We start from the raw sequence: 27,597 nt of genomic DNA, 5'->3' as shown, positions 1-27,597 counted from the left end.
GTACTAAACAAAAATGGCGACTCCCACTAAAGTGTGTATATTTTATCTGCCGTGTTGTCTTTGTGTGGAAGTGTTTTGTATCTGTTATACAACCAATTTAATGAATGGGTATCTGTCAAGATTTGTGTTAGGAATGCTTAGTTTTGTTTGTGAGAAATGTCATTGTTCTGTTCTGATATGAACTGCTTTTATGCGAAATCAAATACAGGGGTCCTGTTTTCGTTCACATCATTGTAAAGCCTGTTTCAAACATGGAAAGTCATTGGGCCTTCAAAATCTGAATATGCATTTGCTACCAGATGCACGATTCACATTTAAACAATATATGCAGTAATTTAATATTCGAGAAAGGAGAAATTAATATCTGAAATATAAGTTTTTGTCAACTTTTGATAAATTTAGGTTATGAATATTTTCTCCATGCGCGTTCGGTTTGTAATTCAATTTGGCGTGGTTAAATCTACAGGTAACATTACACTGAAACACAGTATGTGTGTCTAATCCATTCATAGAACATATGCCTGTTTTATTTCAGATGGAGTTTGCTGTCCAGATGACATGCCAGGGATGTGTCAATTCTGTCAAAAAAGTACTGGATGGTGCACCAGGTTCGTAAATTGGGAAATGTTGACAAGCAGGATGGAGTTTGTTAGTCAGGTTTCAAGCTGATTTTTGCAATATTCCAGCATAACACAGCAGGGATAGTCCAAGAATGGGTTTCACACATTGTACTTTTGTAGGCAATCAAATCTATTTTTCAACTGAAACGAGCAACCACTAGGTGACTTGGTCGATGGTTTGCCTTTGCCACAGGTTCCTAGCGAGTGTATGGGGAGTTATTCATCATCTTAGCTGGCCGTTTTTGTTACATTTGTTATCTTTCAGGTTTCAACTCCAAAATGGCTGGAAGGATGGGCCTAAAACTTTAGGAGGATGTCTTTAGTGGTATTATGCCATGAGGAAACTCCAGTTTCTCAAGGATGTGATTTTATTATAAAACAAAAACAATTGAAATTGTGAAATTCCTTTTAGATCCTCTAAGACACCACCAAATTTAGGAATTTGAAATATTGTGTAGTAACACAATGGGATGTTTGTGTTCATGCCAGAAATATAATATTACTCTATTAAACTTAATGAATATGTGTAGGACATTCAAATTTAAAAAAAATGCTCTATGCCAATGAATGCCAATAAGCAAAATATCAGATGTGAAACCAAAAAATTGAGGAGTTTGGCTTTAACAACTATGTTGTTTTTTTCGCAGGGATTAATTCAGTTGATGTTCTCCTGGACTCAGAACAAGTGATTGTTGAGAGTTCTCTCCCCTCGTCCCAAGTTAAAGACCTCATTGAAACAACAGGCAAGAGAGCAGTCCTCCAGGGCTATGGATCCAGTAATGGTATGTTGACCATCAACTCCTTCAGTCATTCACATCACAAGGGACCTGGTTCACTAACCCCAGACAAAATATTTCAACCTGCATTTAGATTAAGAATGAGAAAGTCATAACATAATATTTTCATAACCCTTATGAAAATGGGATCAGTGTTTTACCTAGAGTTTGATACTGGAACTCATGGATATCAAAAATATATTTTCAAGAATCCTTACAGGAAATATTTGGATCCTGTAAACTTTTCTGAGTAGCCCTGTAGCATTATGATGGGTTAGGTATTACTGGAGATTTATTCTTTGTCATAACTGATGCACTGAGTCTGATGTCTGAGTGGGGTATGTTAAACTGTGACGTGGGCTAGCACTATAAAACCAGCATTAGTCCAGACTTGTACAATCTGCATGTGCATGCATGTTGCTATAGTAGTGCAATAATTTTAAACACAACACAACACAACACAAACCTACTTCACCTCCCATTTTCCATGTCAAAGGTCTCCTTAATACTACTTGTAATTCTCCTTTTCCAATCAGGCCAAAGTCATTTGGGAGCAGCTGTTGCCATAATGGAGGCTGGAAGTACTTTGATGAAGGGAGTGGTGCGCCTCGTCCAGAGTAATGAGATGACCTGTGTTGTGGAGGGAACAGTGGATGGACTGCCGCAGGGGACGCACACTGTGTGCGTGCATGAACTGGGCGATCTCTCCAGGGAGTGCAACAGGTACTTCTGCTGTGCAATTGGGAATCTCTTCTGTCATGAGGGTGAGGTGTGGTAGCCTAGTGGTTAAAGCATTCGCTTGTCACACCAGAGACCGGGTTCGATTCCCCACATGGGTACAGTTTGTGATGCCTATTTCTGGTGTTCCCCACCGTGATGTTGCTGAATATTGCTGAAAACAGCATAAAACCAATCTCATGCACTCTCTTATTGTAATCATTTCTGCATCATGTCAACTTTAATCTTTGTCGTTCATCTTCCTGAGACAAGGGAGTTAACTGACCACAAAAGTCCAGTTATCATCCTTGCCGAACTAGGCTGGAATTCCAGAGTTACATTTTGGCTTGACTAACGAGTCTAGGCATAGTCCATTCAAAATCGTGTAACAAACTAGACGTCGTTAACAACATGGATTTCGATGTGCAGATTTCGGTTGACTGCAGGATTTGCATGTGTACCGCCAACTGGGGGTCATTAGATATTTTGCAAATCTTTTCATGTTTATAATCAAGGTGCTGAAATAATTTGATGCACCTTGCAGAGTAAGACCTGTTTTATTACAATATAGATCTTGATTATCGACCAGATCGTCTTGACAGGACGCTGCCATTTTGTTTGAAGCAAATGCAAGTAAAATGAGTGATGGAATCTGATTTGTCAATAGGTAGAGAGATAGAAGGGACATAACTCGTAATAGCCACTACAATCGAGCCTGGAAATTACAGCGTAGTTCAGCAAGGGTGGTAACTGGACTTTTATAGTCAGTTAACTCCCTTTTCTCAGGAAGATGGTGGTCATTTTGACCTGGGGATTACAGGTTGATAAAGGTACCCATCCATCTATGCTTGTATGTAAGAGCTATCGAAATAGATTGGGAGGTCATGGATGAAATATTAAACAAAACAAAAATCTGTGGTAAGCTCCTTACTTCAACGTAGACTTAGTGTGAGATAACTGTTGGGACGAGGAAGGGTCAACTCTTAGGTAACAGATGGTGTGGTGTCTTACCACTGGTTCGTCTTATTCAGCCTCTGTAGCTTTTACTTTTGTTTGTTTGTTTGTTAACACCCCAATCAGCAATATTCCAGCAACTGGAATGAATGAGTATGGTTTAACGCCGTGTTTAGCAATATTCCAGCAATATCACGGCAGGGGACACCAGAAATGGGCTTCACACATTGTACCCATGTCAGGAATCGAACCCGGGTCTTCGGCGTGACGAGCGAATGCTTTAACCACTAGGCTACCCGACCGCTCCCCCAGCAATTGGAATACGATCAACCAAATCAGCAAGCCTGACCACCCAATCCAGTTTTTCGCGTCTTACGACAAGCATAGTCGCCTTTTACTGCCAAGATTGAACATGATATATTTATTAATATAAGATAGCTACTCAATAAATCGCAAAGAACAATGAAGAATGAAGTGTTGTTTATTTCACTATAAAACATCATGACATCATTTCTGGAGATTCGAACATGTGTTCGCAACTTGATGACGTCGTATATTGGACAACATTATTTTCGAGAGGGGAGTGTCAAGTGAGTTGTTCCCCATAGATGTAACAGGGCAACGCAGATAAATGCGATGGCCAAATGATCACATCCAAAAGTGTGCCCTTTTGCAGTGTTTTGTTGTACTATAAACAACTCATTGTTTTTGTCTTAAATAAATTATGCCTTTTGTGTATTTATTTACACCATCCTTGTATTTGTTTTTTCAGCTGTGGAGATATCCTTGGATTAACAGACAAGGTGTGTGTTAATATTTACTTTTATCATATAATGGGTACGTTCCTCGGCAGATAAAGCCAATGGATAAAAACGATATTTGTTGGGGACATATGCGGATAGAGATGCAAATATCAAAGGTCAAGTAGGACTACTTTCACTGTTTATAACAAACATGGCGTCGCCCTCATCATTCGGAGATCAAATCAGAATTAATCATCGGGAATCTTGATAAACTACAGGCATAATTGCCATCATTATCAAAAGAACAGTCTAATATACTGAAAATCAGTGTCTAACTGTGACGTAGCTAAGGCTTTTTATAAGTTTTGGCAACTTTGGAGATATAAATTTCGAAACAATTTTGCGAGGGCACGAGGCCTAGCCAAGCGGGATCAGTAGCCATATCTGTGCGTGTAGACCTCTGCGGCTTGAAACCTTCTCCACAAATTAAAATAGTTGGATTTGGCCGAAATATGTTTGAATTGTTACCTTGTTTCGTTTTGCCACTGTGTGTACATCTGACTACACTTCTTAACGTTATAACAGGACAGACAGACTGTCAACAACGTCTGACCGTGGCCGTGACGTCTCATAGACTAGGGTTAGAGTAGCTTCCCTTTGACAAAGGGCAGTTACTCTAGTGGACAGACCGATGGATTGCTGCGAAAGGCAATTAAAAAAAACTGTTGTTTTGCATATGTGTTGCTTCGCCACGGTATAAGAAACAGATTTCAGTTGGAACTATATTGGCTACTGTCACTGTCCGACTGACACATCACTTACCCTGTGACGTAATAAATATTAATGCGCTCTGTTTCCTGATTGGCTGACACTAAGATAGGAGGGGCTTGTGTTGCATTATTGAGCTGAACTGTGTCACTGATTTCATAATATTTTCTACAATCTTTTGTGTTTATAGAGTTATAAGTGTAAAAATACAACGTAGGGCACACTTTGCGATCAGACTTGATCATTGACCAGAGGCGCATCTTGGATATTAAAAAAAAATTGGTGGGGGTGGGGGGTAACTTCAGTTGGGGCGGGGTTGGATGTTCCTCCCAAATGATCCCAAACTCCCAAGCGCCGTCTGTAAACCAAATCAGTGCCTGCTTTTAGTCTGAATAAGGCCGATTTCACTCACTCACACCAACGTCCATGTGTTTTGTTTACACAGGTTAAAGGCATTGTCACAGAACTAAAAGTTGGGGAAGATGGCAGGGGAATATTTCGCAGTGCTAACCATGATCTGAAAGTTTGGAATCTGATTGGTCGATCAATGATCATACATCAAGGCCCAAAAGAGGAGGTCATCAAGGGAGGCAATTCTAACAGGTGAGTCAATACACTTGAGCAAAAATGGCTAAACTGGTCAACTGATCATATTGCAAGAATCATTGTACCTGGTAATAGTCTGTACAATTAGCAGGGGCATGGGAGGCCCAGGTGTCTAAGGTACCAGTGAGCATTGTGCAGAGTTGCGTCCCTTAGAATCCTGTGATCATGGATTTGAATGGGAGGAAGGTTGGGTTTGTCAGCACCAGAAGCTAGTTGGTTTCACAAAAGTGGTAAATGTCTTAATACATGCATCGCCTCCTCCCATGTTCGGGGGCACGGGTGGCCCAGTCGTCTAAAGTGTCGCGCTTCGCTGTGCAGAGTTGCGTCCCTTTGTCACGCCAGAAACCTATGATTGTGGGTTCGAATCCCGGTTTGGCCTGATCATGTTTCTAGGTTTGTTAGCACCATACCAGTGTTCGTGGGTTTCACCGAAGTGGTAAATGTCTGAGACCTGCATTACTTCGGGCTTTCCTCCCACATTAAGCTGACACATTGTGGTATAACTGGCATAGTGTTAAAAGCGGCGTTAAATACAGCTCACTCACTCACTCACTAACAAGACCATGACTAGCCCATCAGATCGTTCGGTGTTATGAGTAATGATAAGAACTAGGGCTGGGACAGGTAACTCAGGTACTCGGGTTGGGTGGGTCCTCTGTAGGACCCGGGTACCCACATGACTACCCAGAGCTGTAGTTAGTCATTTGATATATTGTTTAATGACAAAAACCCACTATATAGCTCAGTGGTTACACTACATGTTGCTAATGTTCGCATTCCTTTCTGACGATTCACACATTCCTTTTCACTTGCATATGTTTGAGTAAAGATAAAACTTCAGTCAACTTCTCATCGTTTGATACATGTATCTAAATAGTTTTGGCCAGAGCTGCGGTAAAACAATCCCAATCAGACGTTTTGTTTCCAACTCTTGAGTCCTGCAGTGGGTACCCGGTAGGGCTGGGGCGGGTAACTCGGGTACCCGGGTCGGGTGGGTACTGAGGAGGACCCCGGTACCCACAGGACTACCTGGACCCGTGGTCTGTCAAGTGATATGTTGTTTAATGGCAAACATTATCTGTAACTCCATGATGACACTACAAATCACTTATGTTCACATTTCTCTCTGACTTTTCAAATGGTTGAAGGAAGATAAAACTTAAGTTAACTTTATGGTATGCATGACAAGATTGTTTGAAATATGTATCTAAATACGTTTTGCCAGGGCTATGGTAAAACAAATCCCAGTCGGACATTTTGTACCCATCTCTTGAGACCTCCAGTGGGTACCCGGGTAGGGTCGGGTTATAGGGGGGTACCCGGGTAGTAAATTTGGACTCGTCCCAACCCTAATAATAGCCCATCAGATCGTTCGGGTTTTTTGGGCAATGATAATAGCCCATGAGTTTAACCATAAACTCAACTGAAAGTCTTTCTCATCAACTACCATTTAGACAAAATCTGTTTCAAACTGTGTTTGTGCTGTAGTGCCAATTTCGCGATCTTTATAAAAGTCTGTCCGTTTAAATGATTCTTAAGAGTGGGATAACCTCTATTTTGTCCTGTAAGGATTTCAGGTTTTAAAAATGATTCAGGATTGTTGTCATAGGAATGAACTGTGATTTCAGGATGGTGTGTGGCATCATTGCCAGGTCAGCTGGTCTCTTCGAGAACAACAAGAAGATCTGTGCTTGTGATGGAGTGACGATCTGGGAGGAGAGAGACAAGCCACTGGCAGGGCAACAGAGACAGAACAAGTCTACACTATGATTGGCCAGAAGTCTAATCCTGGGTCATGATTGGTCAAAACACTGATTCACTTGGTTTCATACCAATCAAATTAGATCTGGTCATAGTTTTAAGGCTTAAAAAAATAAAAGAATTGGTTCTCAGATGATGACTTTTAGATGGTGAGCAGTGTTTATTTTGCTTGTTTAAACTAGTATGAAACAAAATAAACAGTTGTGAACCATCACCCTGGGAAAGGGCCTCCCTACATAAACAGCATACAAACTCCTATTGCTGCCATGACCATTACTCAAGATGCGCAGTAAAGCAGTGCACATGTAAAGGGAACTAACTGTGTGCAATATTGTATTGCATTGTTTATATTTATGAAGATTTTTATATTTTTTTGAAAATGGAAATAACAAACGAAACGTGCGGCAGACTTTGTGATGATGTGGGCGGAGCCTGAGAACCAAGACTATTATTTTGTTTAGCCTAAGCTATGTTCAAGAGTATTTATGCCAAACAAAATCCAACAAATAGTGTTAGGATTTATTCACGAACATTATTTCATATGACAAAGTATAAGTTATTTCTTAATTAATTTTATTTTAATCATATTGGGGTTTGTCACTATGTTCGATTTAGCGGATCACTTGAACACACTCTACTTGTATCCTAACACGTTGCATCTTTAACCACTAATCCGGAGCCTAAGTCTGATAAAATGTCTTTCTATCTAGGTAAGCTTTGCTCATTATTGCCATAATATTAAAAAATATCAACACAAGACGAGTTCAGGCCAGTAGACTGAAAAATCTTCGCACAGACTGTCATAGTTCATGCGCTGTTGATTTGACATTGCTGTGTCATTGCTATGGTTGACATCTGGTGGTATTGTGTTGCAGTGGTTAAAAACACGATTGTGAAATGTATGTGCTTCATTTATTATGACCACAAAACAGTCAATATTCTAGTGCTGGAGCAGTGTCAACTATTGATGCTTATCTTGTGATTGCTGTATCACCATCAAACATAGACAAGAACATGTTCAATAGTTCAATCAGGCGTTGCACCCCTAGTCATCAGATATCACCCCATGTAAGTCACATTGCATGCCACATAGCCTATAACCAAATCATAGTTCATACTTTCGGTATACTTATCAGATTAAGTGGCGCAAATTATTCTTTTATTGCTCTTTGCTTCATCTTATCCCAGATCAAATGTATGCTTGGAAGGAGGAGAAACTGAACATCAGGTGATGTGACAGTTGGGGGAGGGGGGTATCTTTCTCGTTTTATTTTTTATGCAGAAGTTAGCAAGGCAGGGAGTTTGCTTTTACATAGTGATCTTGGCACAGCAGAAGCACTCAAAGTGTTGCAGGGATGCAAAAAAGTGGCCCATCAGTGCTAAAGCTCTAGAAACAGTGGCAGACTAGTCTAGCATGAATTTTTTTATTTCAACTGGACTCATTTATGTTCCCACAAATCATACATGAAAGGAAAGTTCACACAGAAAATGATGTAATGTCCGTACTTTGTGACATTCCAACTGAAACAGAGCTCGAGATGAGCTTTTGGTGTTGTGGGTATTTTACCCATGCATTTTAAAATCATTGGGTATCAGTAATTCTATCTGGGTATTCAAATTTCTGTTACCCACTAGTTTTTACACATGTGGGTATTTAAGTTAAATATTTAAAAACACTATTCATCTAGTCCATGCAAACTGGTTTTGTGTGGGTTCGAGAGCTTTTTAGGACTAAAAAATACCATGATACTTCCACAAGAAAGTGTGATGGCAAATGATCATGATGTAACTGTCATCATGGAGTTTGGCAAGGTTGACGGAATGCCCGTATAGTTGCTGATTTGCTAATCGAATACGCAGGGTTACTTCACAATATATTGATGATACGCACAAGTTTTATTTTTGTAGAGTATCTGTAATGTTCGTTGCGTAATTGATACGCGTGGATTTTATTTTACTGCATATTTCTGCATTTCTGATTTATTTCTGGGTATTTTACGCAGATACGCAGCTTATCTGGAGCTGTGTGAAATATGAAATTGAAAAAATGGACCATGGTTTGTCCAAATGGTTCAAATGGTCAGCATGAAGGGTGTCTATTTGTGTCAAATCAGTCAATGTCTGTGGAAATAGTTAAATGCGGTTGCCAGGAGTATGGAATAATTATGCCAGTATTTAAATATTGTGCTGTCTGTATTCAGAATCCATACACTATCTGTGTTGAATGTGTGTTGTTTTGTTACATGTGAACAGATGTCTCAATAATATGCATGATGCACAGGTGACTAAAACAAGGGCACAACTACTGTGTTAGTTATGGTTGCTCTTGTCTCCAATGAAAGTGTTCCTATAAATATTCACTAGTCCTTAGTTATCTTTAGCTGGCTTTACAAGATGTCATGTCAGACATATGCTTGGGTAGAGCTAAAGTACTCACGGAAATGAAAAAACCCTGTTTTTCTCAATTTAAAAATCGACACAAAGTGTTACGTAGCTGAAAATACGAAATAACAAAACAACTCGAAAAGTACTAGTCTGGATTTGCTAGTTTGATCTCAGTGAACAGTACATTGACTTTACAGGAGGTAATTTGTTGGCACTTTCAACATTCAAAAATGAAACTAAGTCCAAATTGACATAGCAGAAACAGACTATAGGCATTATGCACCTGTTCTCACCTGTCATCAAGGTGTCATAAGTCACCTTGATCTACTCACATCTGGTTATGCCCTGTTTCACAATAGTCTGTTTTATTCACATTTTTACACACTTTTACGTGTAAAAAGGCATAAAAACATTTGATACGCTGTATTTGTGCCACGGCCCAATTAGTACTAATTTAGTTGTTTGAATATTTACATATTTTGTATATCAACTGCATTTATTTAAGATCTGAGGCCGAAAAAAGTTTTTTTTTCATTTCCGTGAGTACTTTAGTCCTTAGTTATTTTTAACTGGCTTTACCAGATGTCATGTCAGACATATGCTTGGGTAGAGCTAGTGCCTCATTCCTGTTCATCAGTAGGTGTATTGCCAAAAGTCTTTTTGTGATGGACAATGAATCAATGAATATTGCTTGAATCATGGACCTGTTATTTAGGTCCGTGGTTTAATATAAGATTGGAAGTATTTCTCTGGCATTAGCCCCTCACTTTAAACACTGACCTCATATACACCTGTCATTTTCATTGCCAGTAATATTGTTAAAAATTCCCTCCCATCTTGTCAAGCATACTCTGATATCCATAAAATTTAATGCTTGACAAACTGATGTTATATTAAAGGGCTGAGTTTAATGTGCACCCATTTGTGTTTGGTTTGTTGGTATTCGTTGTGGGTAAGAGAGGGGGGGACAGCGGCTGTGATCACTTTGGGTTTTAATAAAGAAATTATATTATTGTCTTACTGCCCTCCTCCCTTTAATAATGTGCCTGTGACGGAGATATAGAAACAATGCTTAAATCTGTGATAATTGTTGTTTCTTTTAATTATGATGATGTTTTGTGTGTTGTTCAGAGTAAACATGTAATCTGGTATTCTCTCAGGTATGTTCTTTTCTTGCTGTACTTTAGCACACTTATTTTCAGAGACATTTGTTACAGCAGGGTTCTATGAATGATTTCATATAGATCTGGGTTAGAATAGGTCTTCAGCAACCCATGCTTTCTGTTAAAGGTGACTGCTTGTTGTAAGAGGGGACTAACGGGAAAGGGCGTCAGGCTTGCTGACTTGGTTGATGTCATCGTATTCCAATTGCGTAGATTGATGCTCGTGATGTCAATCACTGGATTGTCTGGTTCAGACTCCATTATTTACAGACAGCCGTCATATAGCTGGAATATTGCTGAGTGTGGCGTTAAACAACAAACAAACAAACAAAATCCTATCCATTCCCTGATGACAGAAAGCAAGGATAAATGTTTGAGGCGGCCATCTTGATGTAGCAGCTGACATGCATGCAGCTTGGATGCATCAGGGTTAGAGATGTCTACCACAATAGACTGTTATGTTTGCATGCTTATGTTTGTAATGTATTTTTTTATTAGGTATGATCAGCTGATTCATTTCTTCGTGGTAGCATGATTTTTACAGTAAAGTAAACAATTGTACTTTTTCATGTTTGTTTTTTGTTTTTTAATGCTGCACTCAGCAATATTCCTGCTACATGACGGCAGTCTGTAACTAATGGAGTCTTGTACAGACAGTCAAGTGATTGACATCATGAGCATCAATCCACACTGATACAATGACATGCAACAACCAAGTCAGCGAGCCTGACCAGCCTATAGTCACCTCTTATGACAAACATGGGCTGCTGGAGACCTATTCTAAACTGGATCTTCACGGATCTGTTTCTCGTGCTATCATTTATTATCTTTTTAGATGAAGCTGTATGTCAAAGGGTGTCTAGAAATGAAGATAACATGTAGTAATTAGACGTAGACAACTCTATTCTATGAAATTGATCTCCAGTAAGACAAGATAAGAAAATATGGAACAGTTTTTACAACAACAACTGGTTTTAGGGGTGGTCAGGTAGCCTAGTGGTTAATGCATTTGCTCATCACACCGAAGACCCGGGTTTGATTCCTGACATGGGTACAATGTGTGAAGCCCATTTCTAGTGTCCCCTGCCATGATATTGCTGGAACATTTCTAAAAACGGACAACTGACTCACTCACAACTGGTTCTATCGCAGTAAAGCATCTTTTTATCAAATGCATTCTCGACTCCGGACATAAATCCTAGGACACATCATGGTTTTACTGAAATAGTGTAACTCATGCATGCTCACATTTTGTCTCACCTGACTGAAAGTGTCATGGCCTGTCTGTCTGCTTGACATCTTCTCAGAAACCACTGGGCCAGTGAAACTGAAACTTTACGCACTTGTTCCCACCAGTGACACCCCAGTTTGTTCAAGAGGTGCAAATCCGAATTTCAATGGGGCCTCCACTGCTCCCTGCTTTTTTCTGCCTGGTACTCAGCTATGTTCCTTTTTTCAGTTTATGTTTTGATCTTGATTAGACTGTGGTACATAGGCCATTACTTTGGTTCAGAATGTAATGACATGTGGCATATGTGTCATAGTTAGAAGTGGGGCTCAATGCATAGGTTCCTATGTTTGATATATTTTAAATTTTGATCTCTATTTGACCTTTGGACTTTGGAACTTGCTCTTCAATGCCCTCAAAGTGCATTTCCTTACCTTGTAAACATCTTCTCAAAAAACAGCCAGCGATGCAATCTGAATTTCAACAAAAGGTTTGTTTGAGAGAGAGAGAGAGATTTGTGTGTCGAAAGAAGTTCCATACAAACATAAGATCCCTTGTGTCATCTCGTGTGTGTCAACAAAACGCCATATAGGCGGGAGTTCTCTTGTGTGTCGTTAAAGATCCATACAGATGTAAGATCTCATGTGGGTCAACAAAACTCCATGTAGACGCGACTTCTCTTGTGTGTCGTTAAAGATCCATACAGATGTAAGATCTCATGTGGGTCAACAAAACTCCATGTAGACGCGACTTCTCTTGTGTGTCGTTAAAGATCCATACAGATGTAAGATCTCATGTGGGTCAACAAAACTCCATATAGGCGGGAGTTCTCTTGTGTGTCGTTAAAGATCCATATAGATGTAAGATCTCATGTGGTGCCAACAAAACTCCAGTCACACATTCAGGATTTTTACTGCCGTCCTTGATAGGACCATTCCCGATGAAAATTTGTCTAAAGTCTGATCAAGATCCTGTGATATTCAGATATTGTTCAAGAAGCGTCCCAATTCAGCCGTTTCCGGCCGAATTCATCCTGATTCTCCCGTTCTCAATCAGAATCTGATCCGATGTTTATCTTCCGCATGGTAAAAATGACCGAATCAGTCCCGGTAGCGTCCCGATTCTCTTGAATGCGAGCCGACAGAGATCAGACAGTGACCGGACAGTGAACCGACAAAGACGGTTCGCATTCGGCAAGATCCGGAAAGCAATCTGGACTTAATCGACAAGAAACGACAATGAACAATTCATGCCCGTTCATCACGACAGCGTCCCGATACACAGGACACCGTCCAGACAACACAGAACATTGTTACGATTTTGATCCGATACAGCAGAATCTGTCACGACATTGTCACGATTGTAATCCGACTAGACAAAATCGGCTGAGTTTCCCGAGCACCATACTGTCGGGGGTGCTTGGCCGACCTCTCTGGACCTTTTCCGATCCGCACAGGACTCCGTTACGAACGGCTGCGTTCAGACAATGATAGGACATTCAAGGTCATTGAGGAAAGTAACCCGACTTTTTCACCGTTCGTGTCGTAGCGCTGTCTGATTTCAAACGGGAGCCATAATCGGCACTTTGTAAACCTGGCCTTAAACAATAAACACGATGTTCTTGGCAGTCACAGCTGTATTTCTCTGCCTCCTGTCGTATGTTCTCCCATCGAGCACCTATGGGGACATTTTGGAGCATAGAATACGTGCGAGAGATCTACCAGAGCTGGATGTCAATGAACTTGATGCTGCTTTACATCAGGATTGGCAAAGGATTCCGCAACGTCAAATCCAACGTCTGGTCCAAGGAATGCGTAAACGTCTGGAATCAGTCGTCCGGGTCCTTGGGGTCTACACTCGATACTGCCATTTCCGGCATCATACCTGTCCCGATATAGCATCATCTGTTAACTTCTTTCAATGTTTTTATTATTGTGGCAGACCAGTAGTAGATCAGGTTATGTTTCTGTGTGGAATCCATGGTTTTGTCTACATGTTCACATCTTCCACTACACACTGTCGTTTTGTCATGAAGGCTCTGTTCTTCCATCTCCACATCCCACGAGACCGCCTCCGTGGTATAGTGGTAGAGCGTCCGCCCGGAGAGCGGAAGGTCCGGGGTTCGATCCCCGACCACGTCATACCAAAAGACGTTATAAGATGGTACTTGTTGTTACCCTGTCTGGCGCTCGGCATTAAGAGGCTTAAACAAGGACTGGTCGGCTCGGAGTATTGAGTGGGGTATTCATGTTAAACTGCGGCATGGTATCTCAGTGGGCTGGCACTATAAATCGGCATCAGTCCGGACTAGTACAAGCAGCCACAGGCATGCACGTCGCTATATAAGTGCAATAATCTTGGACGCGACGTTAAACCCCATTTCACCTCACCTCACCATATCCCCCGACTACAGACATACTCGGGGAACACGTGTATCAGGCGTGTAATTGTCATATATAATGATACCGGTATGGTCTCTGTTGACATGATCCATCTGGTGATAACTGGGGGCGCTTAACTAACTTCCATGTGTTATTATGTGGTTGTTGTCGCTAAGTTAGAAGTTGCAAAATAATCATCGACCTATCCTTATTTGCTTCCAGTGACATATCCTGTTTTGCTTGAAAACGGTACAAGGATCTACACCGAAACGTCGCCCTCACAGTTATTAAAGAATTTGTTATCCATAACTTGTGTCAACTTTGTCTTCCCTCAACTTCTAAGTAATGCCTATCAAAGAATTGATATATCCTGTTTTGTTAGCATGTTCAGAAACAAAAAATCATAATCGGGAACAGCTTCAAAACATTTTTTCTCTCCTGTGAATGGGGATGCAAACAATCTGATTTTCTTTTTTTAAGGGACATCAGACATGCCAATTTCTATTTCTCGGTTCTGAAATAATAAACAAATAAAAGTTCGTTATTACAGCAAAATAGTGAAGTTGTTATCCATATATTGTGTCTACTTTGTCATCCTTCAACTTCTAAGAAATGCCTATCTTACAAAACAAATAAAATACTACCCTGAAAATGTATATATCAAATATATGAGAAAAGGGTCACTTTTGAATATTGAAAGTTTCGGGAGGTTTTCTATTTTTTAAACAAGGGCTCGAGCTTGGTATTTCTCGATCACAGACAACACTATTTCACGCGGTCAGTGAAACGCATGACTGGGCGAGTTAGGTCCCCTTTGCACACGCATGCGCTTTACTTCACCCCGAAATACCGCGGGAAATAGTAGCATTCATTGTGCTTGCCTCCTGAGCGTATTTTGAGTGAAACGAAACATGGGTGTAAGTTAACTTCTTTCATCTTTACGGATTTTTCTAAGCCATTGATATTCTTATTCCATCATTAAGCGAACTACTGTGTAAGTGACAAGGGGGAAGTTTTAAACGATCGTAAATTTGCAACATATTGTTGGCACGAAAAAGACAAGAAGTACCCCACACGTTAGTACTGCGAGTAAAAGTTATCAGTCAAGCAATTACTCCTAAATAATGCAGACATAACAGTGGTATCAAAGCATATCTCACTTACAATATTATTGCAGAGAAAATCAGCCAAAGGGAAAGAGAAGAAGTTGAGAAGAAAGGAGGTATGTATATGTTTGTTCGTGACTGATCGTGAGTTGATTTTATTTCATATTAAACTGTTGTGCAAGCAAATTACAAGGTGACCGTCTTTACAGAAAACAATTTGTCACAGTCATCAATGAATGCCATTATAAGATATAAATCCATATCTTCAAACGTGTAAGTTGACATTTCATCAGCTTTCGTCTCTTTTTCAGGAAAATGCCAAACTGGCTGTATCCGTGCAGAAGGTTGAAACTGCAAATAAGGTAGGTTTCTTAAATAAATTGCTTTCACGCCCCCAATCAATGACCCTTTGGTTATGTACTGTAGGTTGGAATCCTTGCCAGATTTGTCAATATATCAGTGACATATATGCAACTCCCAACTTTGATAGCAAACTAATTTAAGATAGAGGGCATGTTGAATCATATTAAATTCAAATATTGAAAGTGCAGCAAATTCAATTATCTTAGCGTACTGTGTTTTCTCCTTGCATGTCAAATAACAATCGCAATACACTAAAATTATGTCTTTCCTCTGAGAACATGTATTTCTGTTTACATTTTGATAGTCAAATGACCACATCTTGTACATTTTTATTGCGATAATGCCTCACCAAGCGGGATGAGTCAATCAGACGCTATCTTGTTACCGTCAAATGATTTCAAGCCACTCCATGACAGCCAAGTTAAAAATAGATGCACAACATGATCAGTCACAATTGGTATAATTCATCAGAACTGTATTGGAAAAGATTAAGGGTGAACCTGGTAAAGGTCTTACTAGATGTGGTTTATGCATGATGACTTATTGACTGATTCTAATATTTACATTCCTGAAAACCTTATCCCAGAGATGTATTTTAATGTCTAATAAGAACTTGCTGTCTTCCTTCAGCTTGGGGATCCACTGGCACCATTTCCTGTTTTCACAAAGTATGAACGAAATGGGTAAGAGTCATGGCCATTTTGAATTATATTCTGCACGCCCTCTTTGTATGAGGTATGTATCCTTACGTTTAATCCACAGTATTTCAAGTTAAAAAAGGGAGACTTAATTTGTCATATTATAAAAAGTTTCATTGCCAATGGGTCCGGTCGGGTAGCCTAGTGGTTATTGCGTTCACTCATCACGCTGAAGACCCGGTTTGATTCCCGACATGGGTACAACGTGTGAAGCCCATTTCTGGTGTCCCCCGCTGTGATATTGCTAAAAGCGGCGTAAAACCATACCCACTCACTCAATGCCAATATTAGATGGCACTGGACATTCTTTGTTGGATTTTTACTTTGAGTGGAGAAGTCAGGAGATAGCTAAGAAACATAAATTTCAGGTTTAGTGTTGAGAAACAAACAAATTTGTGGAAGGTTATGAAACTGTAGTTTCTTTACTGTTGAAATATTGGTAATTGTGAAAAAAAACAAGGTTTCAAAGAAGTTCACTCTTCTTGTTTATTCACTTATAAAGTTGACGCAGCAACTTACATGGTGTCAGAAGTGGGATGGCTGACGCATTTAACAAACCTACACCATTATCCTTCGAAGGAGACATCGCAGACAACTGGCGGCAATTCGAACTCGAGTTTTCCATATTCGTGGAAGCGGCGCACGCTGACAAGAATGACAAGGCTCGTTCATACGTGTTTCTGAACATTGCCGGGAGACAAGCAATTGAGAAAGAAAAAACATTTGTTTACGGTGAAGGTGAATCTAAAGAATCATATAAATGCCTGAAAAGAAAATTTGGGGAATTTTGTTTGCCGCAGACAAACACGACAATCGAAAGATTCAAGTTCAACACACGCTCACAAGGGAAAGGTGAAAGTTTTCAAACATTTTACACAGACTTACGCACCAAAGCAAATACGTGTAATTATGGAGTTCTAAAAGATGAAATGCTGAGAGACAGAATCGTATGTGGAATAGCATCAGATCATTTGAGAAAACTGTTATTAAAGGAGACAGACCTGACATTAACTAAAGCTGTGACCTTATGTAATGTCAATGAACTATCAGAAAAAGGGGTTCAAGAAATTACACAGAAACTAACAGAAGTTGACTTTGTAAGTCAAAAGAAACCAAGTTTTAAATCACACCCGATTCAAGGAAATACTAATATGAGAGACTGCAGACACTGTGGGAGGAAACACTCACAAGGACGGTGCCAGGCCTTTGGAAAAAGGTGTCACAGATGCCACAATTTCAACCACTTCCAGTCAGTGTGTCAGTCCAGTCCTTCTGGCCAGGAGACATACAGTCACAGTGCCAGTGGAAATTTGAAATGGAAATCAAGTCCAAGAGGCAGGGGTAGATTTCATGCAAGAACTAGGCCACCAAAGTATCAAGGATCACGAAGCATTCATGATCTGCAGCCAGTAAGCAATTGTGAATCTCAAGACGACTGGTATGAACAAGATGAAAGTGAATGCTTGTTTATTGACACTATAGAGATAGATGGTATAGACAACATTCCATCAGAAGCACATACAACAATCACAATCAATGACAAAGCTGCAAGCTTTAAAGTTGACACTGGTGCTAAATGCAATGTGATGCCTCTCTCGTTGTTCAAACAAGTGAGAGACAAAGAAATGATTTCCAGATCAGGAGCAGTCAAACTTGTAGCTTACAGTGGTGACACTATGATGACTTTGGGTACATGCAAAATGAATATTGGCTTCAAGAGCAAACTACACAAGCTAGTATTCCACATTATTGACAGCCCAGTGAAACCCATCCTTGGCATACAAGACAGCATTGCCTTGGGCATGGTGAAACTTGACATCCATGATGTGAAAACTGAAAAAAGAATGACCAAACAGGACGTTATGGACAAATACCCCAAGTTGTTTGATGGTAAACTTGGAAACTTGCCTGTGTCGTATGATGCGCAACTTGATCCGGATGTATCTCCGGTAGTCAGACCTCCACGTAGAGTTCCTGCACCCATGAGAGAAAAGATAAGAGCTGAATTGAACAAAATGATTGAAGAAGGAGTGATAACTCCAATAAACGAACCAACTGATTGGGTGTCAGCAATGGTAGTGGCAAAGAAAAAGGGTTCGGACAGTGTGCGGATATGTATTGACCCCAAAGATCTCAACCGTGCATTGAAGAGGCAACATTACCCAATGAAAACAATTGAGGAAATAATGTCCAGAATGCCAGCAGCAAAGATATTCACCAAAATGGACGCTTCAAAAGGGTTCTGGCAGATACCTTTGACACATGAGACGTCACTGCTTACCACCTTTAACACGCCATTCGGTAGATACCGTTACTTGCGCATGCCGTTTGGTATCACCTCAGCAAGTGAGGTATTCCAGAAGAACATGGACATGCTTTTCAGTGGCCTGCCATGTGAGAGTATCATGGACGATATCATAATATGGGGGGAAAACGAAGACCAGCATGACAAGAATGCAGTGAAAGTGCTGGACAGAGCTGAGGAAATAGGGCTGAAACTCAACAAGGACAAATTTCACTTCAAAGTGAAAGAGGTCAGTTATGTTGGACATTTGTTAACTGACCAAGGTGTCAAACCAGACCCTGCGAAAGTCACGGCAATCTTCGAAATGCCAACTCCAGATGACGTTCCATCACTCAGACGATTTCTAGGTATGGTCACGTACCTTGCCAAGTTTATTCCTCATCTCAGTGAGAAAGCAGCACCCTTGAGAGAACTGCTACAGAGCGACATTCAGTGGCACTGGAATCAAATTCACCAACAGGCCCTGGATTGTATCAAGAGGGACATTTGTGAGCCCAACACACTACAGTACTATGATGTTAACAAACCCATCACACTAACATGTGATGCCTCGAAGAATGGACTGGGTGCGGCTGTACTCCAAAGCGGTCGTCCCATTGCTTATGCCTCACGAGCTATGACGAAAACACAAGTAAACTACGCCCAGATCGAAAAAGAACTCCTGGCAATTGTGTTTGCCTGTGAGAAGTTCCATGATTATATCCTTGGAAAAGAAGTCACAGTAGAGACTGATCACCAGCCTTTGATCAGCATATACAAGAAAGCTCTCTTTGCTGCACCGGCGCGATTGCAAAGAATGCTTCTGCGTTTGCAACAGTACGACCTGAAGTTAGTCTATAAGAAGGGCGAAGAACTTCATGTTGCGGACACACTGTCGAGAGCCTTCTTGAAAGATGATTCAAATATACCTGACTATGAGGAATTTGAGGTAATGACAGTTTTACCCATGACAGATGCCAGAAGTGAGCAACTCAAGGCTGAAACTGGTCGTGATCCGGAACTTGTGTTAATTTGCCAATATGTCAAACATGGCTGGCCACAGTACAAACGAGATGTACACCCAGAGGCATGGAAATATTTCTCGTTCAGAGATGAAATCACAGAATGCGACAACATCCTCTTTAAAGGAGACAAAGTCATTGTCCCTACATCACTGCGGCATGACTACATGAAACATATTCATCAAGGACACCTCAATGCAGAGCGGTGTAAAGGAAGAGCAAGAGATGTCCTGTATTGGTGTAACATGAACTCTGACATTGAACAGTGGGTAGCTGAATGTGCAGTGTGCAACAGCTGCAAATCTCAACCGCAGAAGGAGCCTCTCAAATGTCATGAGATTCCTACCAGGCCCTGGCAAATACTTGCATCAGATCTATTTACTTGGAACTCAACCGAATACCTTGTGCTCGTTGATTCATACTCTGGTTGGATAGAAATGAACACGCTGAACACAACTACCTCTGCAGCTGTAATAAGAAAGCTAAAAGGGCACTTTGCTAGGTTTGGTGTGCCAGACACTCTTCTAACTGACAACGGGCCCCAATTCTCATCACGGGAGTTTGCATTATTTGCTAAAACATGGGGATTCACACACAAAACGAGCAGTCCAGGTTATCCACAGAGCAATGGACTTGCTGAAAAGGCAGTACAGTCTGCCAAAAGAATTTTGGAAAAATCAAGTAGAGATGGCAGTGACCCATACCTTGCCATACTCAACCAGAGAAATACACCCCGAGATCAAGTCCTGGGATCGCCTGCCCAACGACTCATGTCACGCAGAACCAAAACTGAAACTCCCATGTCGTCCAAGCTACTTTCACCAGTTATTCGAAAACCATCAAGTATCTACAAACGCCTTGTAGAACTGAGAGGGCAACAAAAACAGTATTTCGACAAGACAGCAAAACTGCTGCCTAGACTTGAACCTGGTGACAAAGTGAGAATTCTAACAAATAATGGATTTGATAGACTAGGACTAGTCAGACAACTGGATCAGTCACCCAGATCCTACATCATATCTTCGGAAGGTAAAGACCTAAGAAGGAACAGAAGACAACTCTCATTCACACATGAGAAAACACCAGTGAAGCTGATGCCCCCACCAGAGGAATACACACTCCACACTAAAGACACTGAAACACAAGTTACAGAGACTAACATGAGACAAGAAATCACAACAAAGAGAAGTGAAGACACAAGACCGATGGTGGTGCCAGAAAACAACACACAACCTAACATGACAGTTACCAGGAGTGGCAGAATTGTGAAACCAAATCACAAATACCTTGATTGACACTGAACTGTATTAAATCATAAATGCCTTTTAAAGATTTAAAGACATTTCATTATGACCAGTGGACTTCAACTGTATTAGTTAATTCTGTCAACAAAGAGTTGACAACAAATTTCAGAGACACTAACTTTATTATTTTCAGGAGGAAGTCATACCTCCATTGGACTTTTCATCAACACTCTTGTATTAATCTTTGGCAGTGTCACATAGACTGCTGTGATGTTTCATTTGAAAACAAAACAAAAAAACAAAAAAAAAAAACCTTTTGGTAAGTATTTCTCTTAAAGGAGAAAGGATGTAGATTTATATCTTAACTAGCGGTAAGCGCCATACAGCTACAGCTGGGGTTACCTCCCTTACACAGCACATGGCCAACGACCGGAAGCCGCGCTCTTGTAACACATGAACCCAAGTAAAGAAGGTTTCAAAGAAGTTCACTCTTCTTGTTTATTCACTTATAAAGTTGACGCAGCAACTTACAGGTTTCTTTGCACACTGTTAATGGCTTGCCAGTCATACTATCACATCAGCCATTTCTATAATGTTAGAAGGATTACCTTCAGCTATGTATCCTGCAGGTTGAGTGTGAAGATCGAGTGTAAAAAAGTGGCAGATTTGGACCAAGAGACCATAGAATGGATCTTCCAGCTGACCAAAGAGAACATGCAGTCGTTGTAAGTATTCTACAATTTCAGAAATGAGCTCACTTTAGACAAAAGTTTTGCCTAACATTGGTTAGTTACCAGTTCATATATATTATTCTGGCTGGTTAGTTAATAGTTCATATTTATTACTCTGGCTGTTGATAATCAATTTCCTATTCCATTATTCCATTTGGTCGCTAATTAATGGGCAGTCTGAGAATGTACTTTTAAAGACTAGTCCAGAGAACTAGTGGAAACTAAATTTCACGAGTTGTAAGACATTGTAGCTGGTCCTGCTTCAAGGAGACATAAATGTTTATAATGTTACAAGCATTGAAAATTGTTTCAAAATTATAGCCCCAAAATGCTACTAGCCTATGAGGACTGCCATCATTATTTTGTTACTTGTCCTCAGCACAATTTAGTAGTCTGAGGCTAGCGGACAAGCGTGAATTTTGAGGGCTGAAATGGAATGTTAGTTAAGTGTGTTGCGTTCTGTTTCAGATACGAATCTTGTGAATGGGGCTGGAAAGATAGAGAAAAGAGGGAGGAGCTTACAGAAGACAAGGCTTGGTATTTGTTAGCCCGAGACCAAGAAAATAAACCAGTTGCTTTTGTCCACTTCCGATTCGACATCGAGTGTGATGATGAAGTGTTGTACTTGTAAGTTGACCCTCTAAGACCCAGCGTTCAGATTGGTTACGCCACACGAGAAACATTTCTTGTTTGTCTTTACTTTTTGAAACAGTTTGGGTAGTTTTCTTTTGTAAAGCAACGTAGTAGTGCAATGAAAATGGAATTAGGAACAATATTAGCATGCTAAAATATAGAAACAATTTTAGTGACCACAAATTTGTTCAAATCACAAACTGAAAGCTGTCATACAATATAGTTTACCGGTATGTGACATCGGGTTAACAGTTTTGTTCATGTTTAAAAAAACATTTTAAATATCAGTAACAATATTTGTGACATAAAGTGTGGGTACTAGAAATCTTTTGCCTGTGACCCTGGTGATTGTCATCTGTGTTTGTCCATGGCAAGGATTTTGTGAATATTATGTGATTTTCTTTATAGATAAAGATGTCAGCTTCAGGTGCCCCCTTCTGTTTCAGATATGAAATCCAGTTGATAAAGGATGTCCGCAAGAAGGGTTTGGGTAAATTCCTGACACAGATCATCGAGTTAATGGCAAACAAGTGAGTAGTATATATTTAGATTGTACACTCATGTCTGGAAAATAGAATAAACAAGATAAAATCAAGTAGATTGAAGTATATTTCCCCACCAGAGCTACAGATCAGCTGCGTATTTGCGTAAAATACACCCCCAAAACTATTCCAAACCCAATTACTTTCAATTAACTTGTGTACAGAAACGCATGCAATAAATTAAAAACTCATGTGTTTAAAAACAGCACGCGTAAATACCCAATGAATCATTTTCAACATGTGTACAACGGAGCTAATTTCCGAAACTCAATTACAAGCTAATTTACTTTCCGAGTCAAGCCTATATTTAAAATCGTTATATACATTTAAAACATTATTTCATTTTATTTTTAAATCTCAAAATGTTTACTTATTTTTGGAAAAAAAAACAATAGAGTGATGAATAGATGAGTGAAAAAATATTGGTTACCCAATGAAAAATGTAATAACCCAATTAGAATAGAAACCTTTTTTTAAAAACTCAATTGCTCAAAATGTTATCCGGAGCTGTGCTCCACCTAGAAATACATACAGTGCTATTGTGTTATTGGCCAGTAAATGGTCATACCGGTATTCGTTATTCATTGGCTGTCACATGCTCAAGTCACAGAATGTGTACAGCCAAATAGGGTTATCATGAACACAACGAATGTTGTCTTGCAGTTTGAACAGCCTCAAATACTCGAGTGTAGAATCAGCCCTGTGGGATCCTGGGTCGGAATGGGTCCCCAGTACCTCATGATTGTAATGAGAACAAACTAATATGGATATCTGGAGGTCACGTGACTTGGAGGATTGTATGTTGACGTACCCCGATGGCTTTACTCGTAGCTCATGCTCTAATGTGCCTGTCAGTACTTCATAGCTCCGAAATTTTTGAACAATTGAGTTTTTACTCGAAGGTTTCTATTTTGATGTTGGGTTGTTACATTTTTCATTGGGTGACCAATACACAAAATGAACTAACATTTTGAGGTTTAAAAAAAAATTTAAAAAATTTCAGATGTATATCAAGGCTTGATTCGGAAAGTAAATTAGCTCATAATTGTGTTTCAGAAATTAGCTCCATTGTACACAGCTGAAAAAGATTCATTGGATATTTACGCATGCTGTTGTTATACATTTGAGATTTTCATTAAATGCATGCGTTTCTGTATGCAAGTTAATTGAAAGAAATTGGGTTTTGAATATTGTTTTGGCATATTTTACGCAAATATGAAGCTTATCTGTAGTTCGGTACCTGCAGCAATAAACATTCACTAGCTGTTAAGGTACAAAGTTCCTATTTGTCTAATGATTGTTGTTTCATATCATGACAAGTTGACTACATCTTGGTCTGCAGGTATGAAATGAGGAAAGTGATGCTGACAACGTTCAAACACAACCTGGAAGGATACAACTTCTTCACAAGCAAGCTAAAGTGAGTTAACTTCAATAGTTGTGATAAATTTTGGCTGCACCCCCCTCCCCCTCTTTTGCCATGTCATTTTTTTCACGACCCCACCCTTATCTCACCAGCCTCTTCTCCCCCCTCCCCAAGGCCAATGCGGGAACCGGAGCGTCGGGGAGCCTTGTTGTTAAAGCGTTCGCTTGTCACGCAGAAGACCTGGGTTCGATTCCCGACATGGGTACAGTGTGTGAAGCACATTTGTGGTGTCCCCCGCCGTGATATTGCTGGAATATTATGTTGCTAAATGCGGAGTAAAACCAAACTCACTCACTCCCCATGCGGGGACCAGCTGCGTGGCATCGTACTCCGAAAGTGTGGATTGTTGCTCACAGTATCAGTCACTGTATTGACTAGTCCAGTTTCAATTACAGGCTAGCACCATAACAACAAACACATGCCGTACACGAAATATATTTACTATTTTGCAGATATGAAGTAGATGAGACTTCACCAGAGGATCCTGTGTTTTACGAGAGCTATTGTTACATAATTCTCAGCAAGTATACAAAACTTGGTAAACTTTTGAAAATCAAGGAAGAGAAAGAGGAGGAAGCTAAAATGGCAGCTAACGGAGGAGCTGGAGATGTACTCCGAGATGCAATCACAAGTTGATGTACTAGTGCAATGACTGAGTGAACATTTCATCCACAGAACCTTCATTTAACAATTGAAACATTCAATCGAAATGTTGCTGTTATAAATATGCCATTTTCTGATCCTCAAGTGATCGTAGGAAAATTCTGATTTTTAAAACATTTTACCATTGATTTTATGTTTTTGTGAGTGTACAGAATACTCTTATTTCTTTTATGGATTTGATTTATGTTTTGATTTAGAGGAATGGTACTAGTCTGCTAGTTACCTTCGGGCTTAATTAAAGCCTTATTATGTTTCGGTAACATGGTTTATTTTGTGTAGATAAGTTAGTCCGTTGCTTATCAGTTGTCATATCTGTGGCTTCCTTATCAGACATTGGTTCAGAAGTGAAGGCAGCGGTTGGGTAGCCTAGTGGTTAAAGCGTTCGCTCGTCACGCCGAAGACCCGGGTTCGATTCCCGACATGGGTACAATGTGTGAAGCCCACTCTGGTGTCCCCCGCCGTGATATTGCTGGAATATTGCTAAAAGCGGCGTAAAACCATACTCACTCACTCAGAAAGAAGATCAGATTTGACAATTTCATGGAACTGACTGTGGAGAGTACAAACAACGGAATGGATGCCAAACATAACCAAACCACTTAAAGTCAAATTAATCTGTCATGCCTATACAGACTATATGTTTGAAAATTCATATGTTTTGTTCTTCTGATTCTTGTGTTCCGATTTGCCATGATGGAACATGAACTATCTTGTTTGATATGTTGTAATTTTGTATATTTCAGACTCAAAGTATATAATTAGCTTTAATTCTTATAAAGGGAGGCAGTTAAGTTGTTTATGATTTTTTTAGTTCAGTGACAGGTTGATTGAATATTCTGCCTTTATTTGTTTAGTTTTAACAACTACATTGTTTAGCCCAAAATATTTCATGAAGGATAAAGACACCTTCACAGGTCATGTCATGCCATACTTGGCATAGTCCATGTATTTTTTGTATTTTGAAAATGTAAAATTAAAATATTTTTCTATGATGACAACGAGTCATGTCTTGCTTTTTACCAGAATGGGGGATGGTGGAACTTGTGGAACTGCTTGTCAGACTTGTGTTCAGATTAGAAAGACATTGTACCACCAGAAACCAACCATTGGTCACAAGATACTATAGTAGGTTGGTTTGTTGTTTAACTCTGCACTCAGCAATATTCCAGCTATATGTCAGCGGTCTGTAATTAATAGAGTCTGGACCAGACAATCCAGTGATTGATATCATGAGCATCGATCAACGCAAATGGGAGCGATGACATGCATCAACCAAGTCAGCGAGCCTGACCACCCGATCCCGTTGGTTGCCTTTTACTACAAGCATGGGTTGCTGAAGGCCTATTCTAACCCGGAATCTTCACGGGTCAGATACTCTAGAAAATCACGTGTTTGTCTGGTCCAAATTGTTAACAGGTTGCCACCATACACCTGGAACATTGCTGACTGCTTTGTTTAACAAGAAACAATTATGAAGCTTTAACGAGGAGGGTATCAAATTGCTTCTTCCCAGAAAGAGCTTGTTATAACAAACGACGAAAATATTCCATAGCAGGATGAAACTGCAAAGATGTTGTCACGTTATGTGTAACCCCCAGCATTGCTTGTTCACTCCTAATTATTTTTTTAATAAGATTATGCTTAGTGTAATATGTGATGACATTAGTGAATGACTTGGTGGATTGTATGTCATCGCAACCAGATGGTATTGGACATCTCTCATACTAATAATCATTTGTTTTTCTGGTCCAAATACGAGGGCTGGTCAAACAGACTTGAATTTCTTTGGTGCCAAAGTTTCTAAATTCTGATTTTGTAAAGAGAAATTTTGTAGTTAATTGAGGATTTCGTGAAATTCAAAAAAAGATTAGTAACGGGTGATGAAACATGGGTCTACCACTATGATCCATCGTCAGTCAATGGAATGGCACCAAAGACCTTCAAGTCTTCAAGATAAGTGAAGATAGTTATGGCCACTGTATTCTGGGATGCAAAAGGTATGATCCTTGTTGATTACCGATGCCTACTGTGCTGATTTACTTCATCGCCTGAGAGATTCTATTAAAGAAAAACGGCGAGTATTGCTGACTGCTGAAATTCTACTATTTCATGACAATGCCTCTTCTCACACCTCTCGACTTGCAAAGGCTCCGTCGCGACAGTGTGGGTTCGAATAGCTTCCCCACCCTCCATACACGGTAGACCTGTGATTTCCACCGGTTTCCTAATTTGAAAGAACACCTTTAGCGCTTTAACGACAGTGACCTCAAAGCTACCGTGAATGGTTTTCTTTCAGGGTGGGTTCAGAAAACTTTTTTCCATAGGATCTGAAAAGCTTCACAATCCATATGAGAAGTGTTTTGAACAGCATGGAGAAAAATAAAATTAAAAACACTTTCACAATTGTTGGTTTTGTTTGTTAGGCTTAGAACTTCTTTACCAGCCTCGTATTTATCTGCGCCCACAATAGAGCTGGAATATTGCCTAGTGCGGCGGCAAACGAACAAAAGCTATTTCACAGTTGGTATGCTGAATAAGTTTTGGAGATTTGTGGTGAATGTTGTTTACTCCGTCAGTTTCACGGCGGCTTGAAATTATCGAATGCCGGTTTGCCCGGCACCCTTCTCGTGCTCGTGGGTTTCACCAAAGTTGTACTTGCATCCCATCGGGCTGTACTCCCACATTAAACTGACATGCTGTGGCATAAGTGAAATACTTGTCCATAGCGGCGTTAAACCCAACTCACTCGCACTCAGTAAAATTGTTGAAAAGGATTACCAACG

At 40.0% G+C, this 27,597-nt stretch overlaps 2 protein-coding genes across 2 annotated transcripts; both read left to right on the top strand.

The window, feature by feature from the left end:
• The first annotated feature begins 13 nt into the window (after window positions 1–13).
• LOC139443071 (copper chaperone for superoxide dismutase-like) lies at window positions 14–7,083 on the top strand. The gene is made up of 7 exons (XM_071224001.1): window positions 14–31; window positions 536–608; window positions 1,268–1,402; window positions 1,933–2,119; window positions 3,840–3,870; window positions 5,024–5,181; window positions 6,813–7,083. Exons 1-7 carry the CDS (start codon window positions 14–16, stop codon window positions 6,952–6,954), a joined length of 744 nt encoding a protein of 247 aa, XP_071080102.1. The 3' UTR covers window positions 6,955–7,083.
• A 7,853-nt stretch (window positions 7,084–14,936) lies between these two features.
• On the top strand, window positions 14,937–25,773 carry LOC139442963 (N-alpha-acetyltransferase 40-like). The gene is made up of 9 exons (XM_071223886.1): window positions 14,937–15,019; window positions 15,280–15,324; window positions 15,520–15,570; window positions 16,202–16,254; window positions 21,449–21,544; window positions 22,019–22,177; window positions 22,630–22,713; window positions 24,068–24,145; window positions 24,604–25,773. The coding sequence occupies exons 1-9, from the start codon at window positions 15,014–15,016 to the stop codon at window positions 24,785–24,787; spliced, it is 756 nt and encodes a 251-aa protein (XP_071079987.1). The 5' UTR covers window positions 14,937–15,013; the 3' UTR covers window positions 24,788–25,773.
• The last annotated feature ends 1,824 nt before the right edge of the window (window positions 25,774–27,597 follow it).

This window comes from Haliotis cracherodii, unplaced genomic scaffold, assembly GCF_022045235.1.
Source record: "Haliotis cracherodii isolate W230 unplaced genomic scaffold, xgHalCrac1.p SCAF_5, whole genome shotgun sequence".
NCBI lineage: Eukaryota > Metazoa > Mollusca > Gastropoda > Lepetellida > Haliotidae > Haliotis > Haliotis cracherodii.
The sequence above is the reverse complement of the archived record's forward strand: the minus strand, read 5'-3'. Positions and strand labels throughout refer to the sequence as shown.

Bases quoted from the DNA above. Each gene is read 5' to 3' on its own strand.
- LOC139443071 (XM_071224001.1), top strand. The intron at 2,120-3,839 runs GTACTTCTGCTG...TTGTTTTTTCAG, and splicing joins CTCTCCAGGGAGTGCAACAG to CTGTGGAGATATCCTTGGAT. The intron at 3,871-5,023 runs GTGTGTGTTAAT...TTGTTTACACAG, and splicing joins TCCTTGGATTAACAGACAAG to GTTAAAGGCATTGTCACAGA.
- LOC139442963 (XM_071223886.1), top strand. The intron at 15,571-16,201 runs GTAGGTTTCTTA...GTCTTCCTTCAG, and splicing joins AGGTTGAAACTGCAAATAAG to CTTGGGGATCCACTGGCACC. The intron at 21,545-22,018 runs GTAAGTATTCTA...GTTCTGTTTCAG, and splicing joins AAAGAGAACATGCAGTCGTT to ATACGAATCTTGTGAATGGG.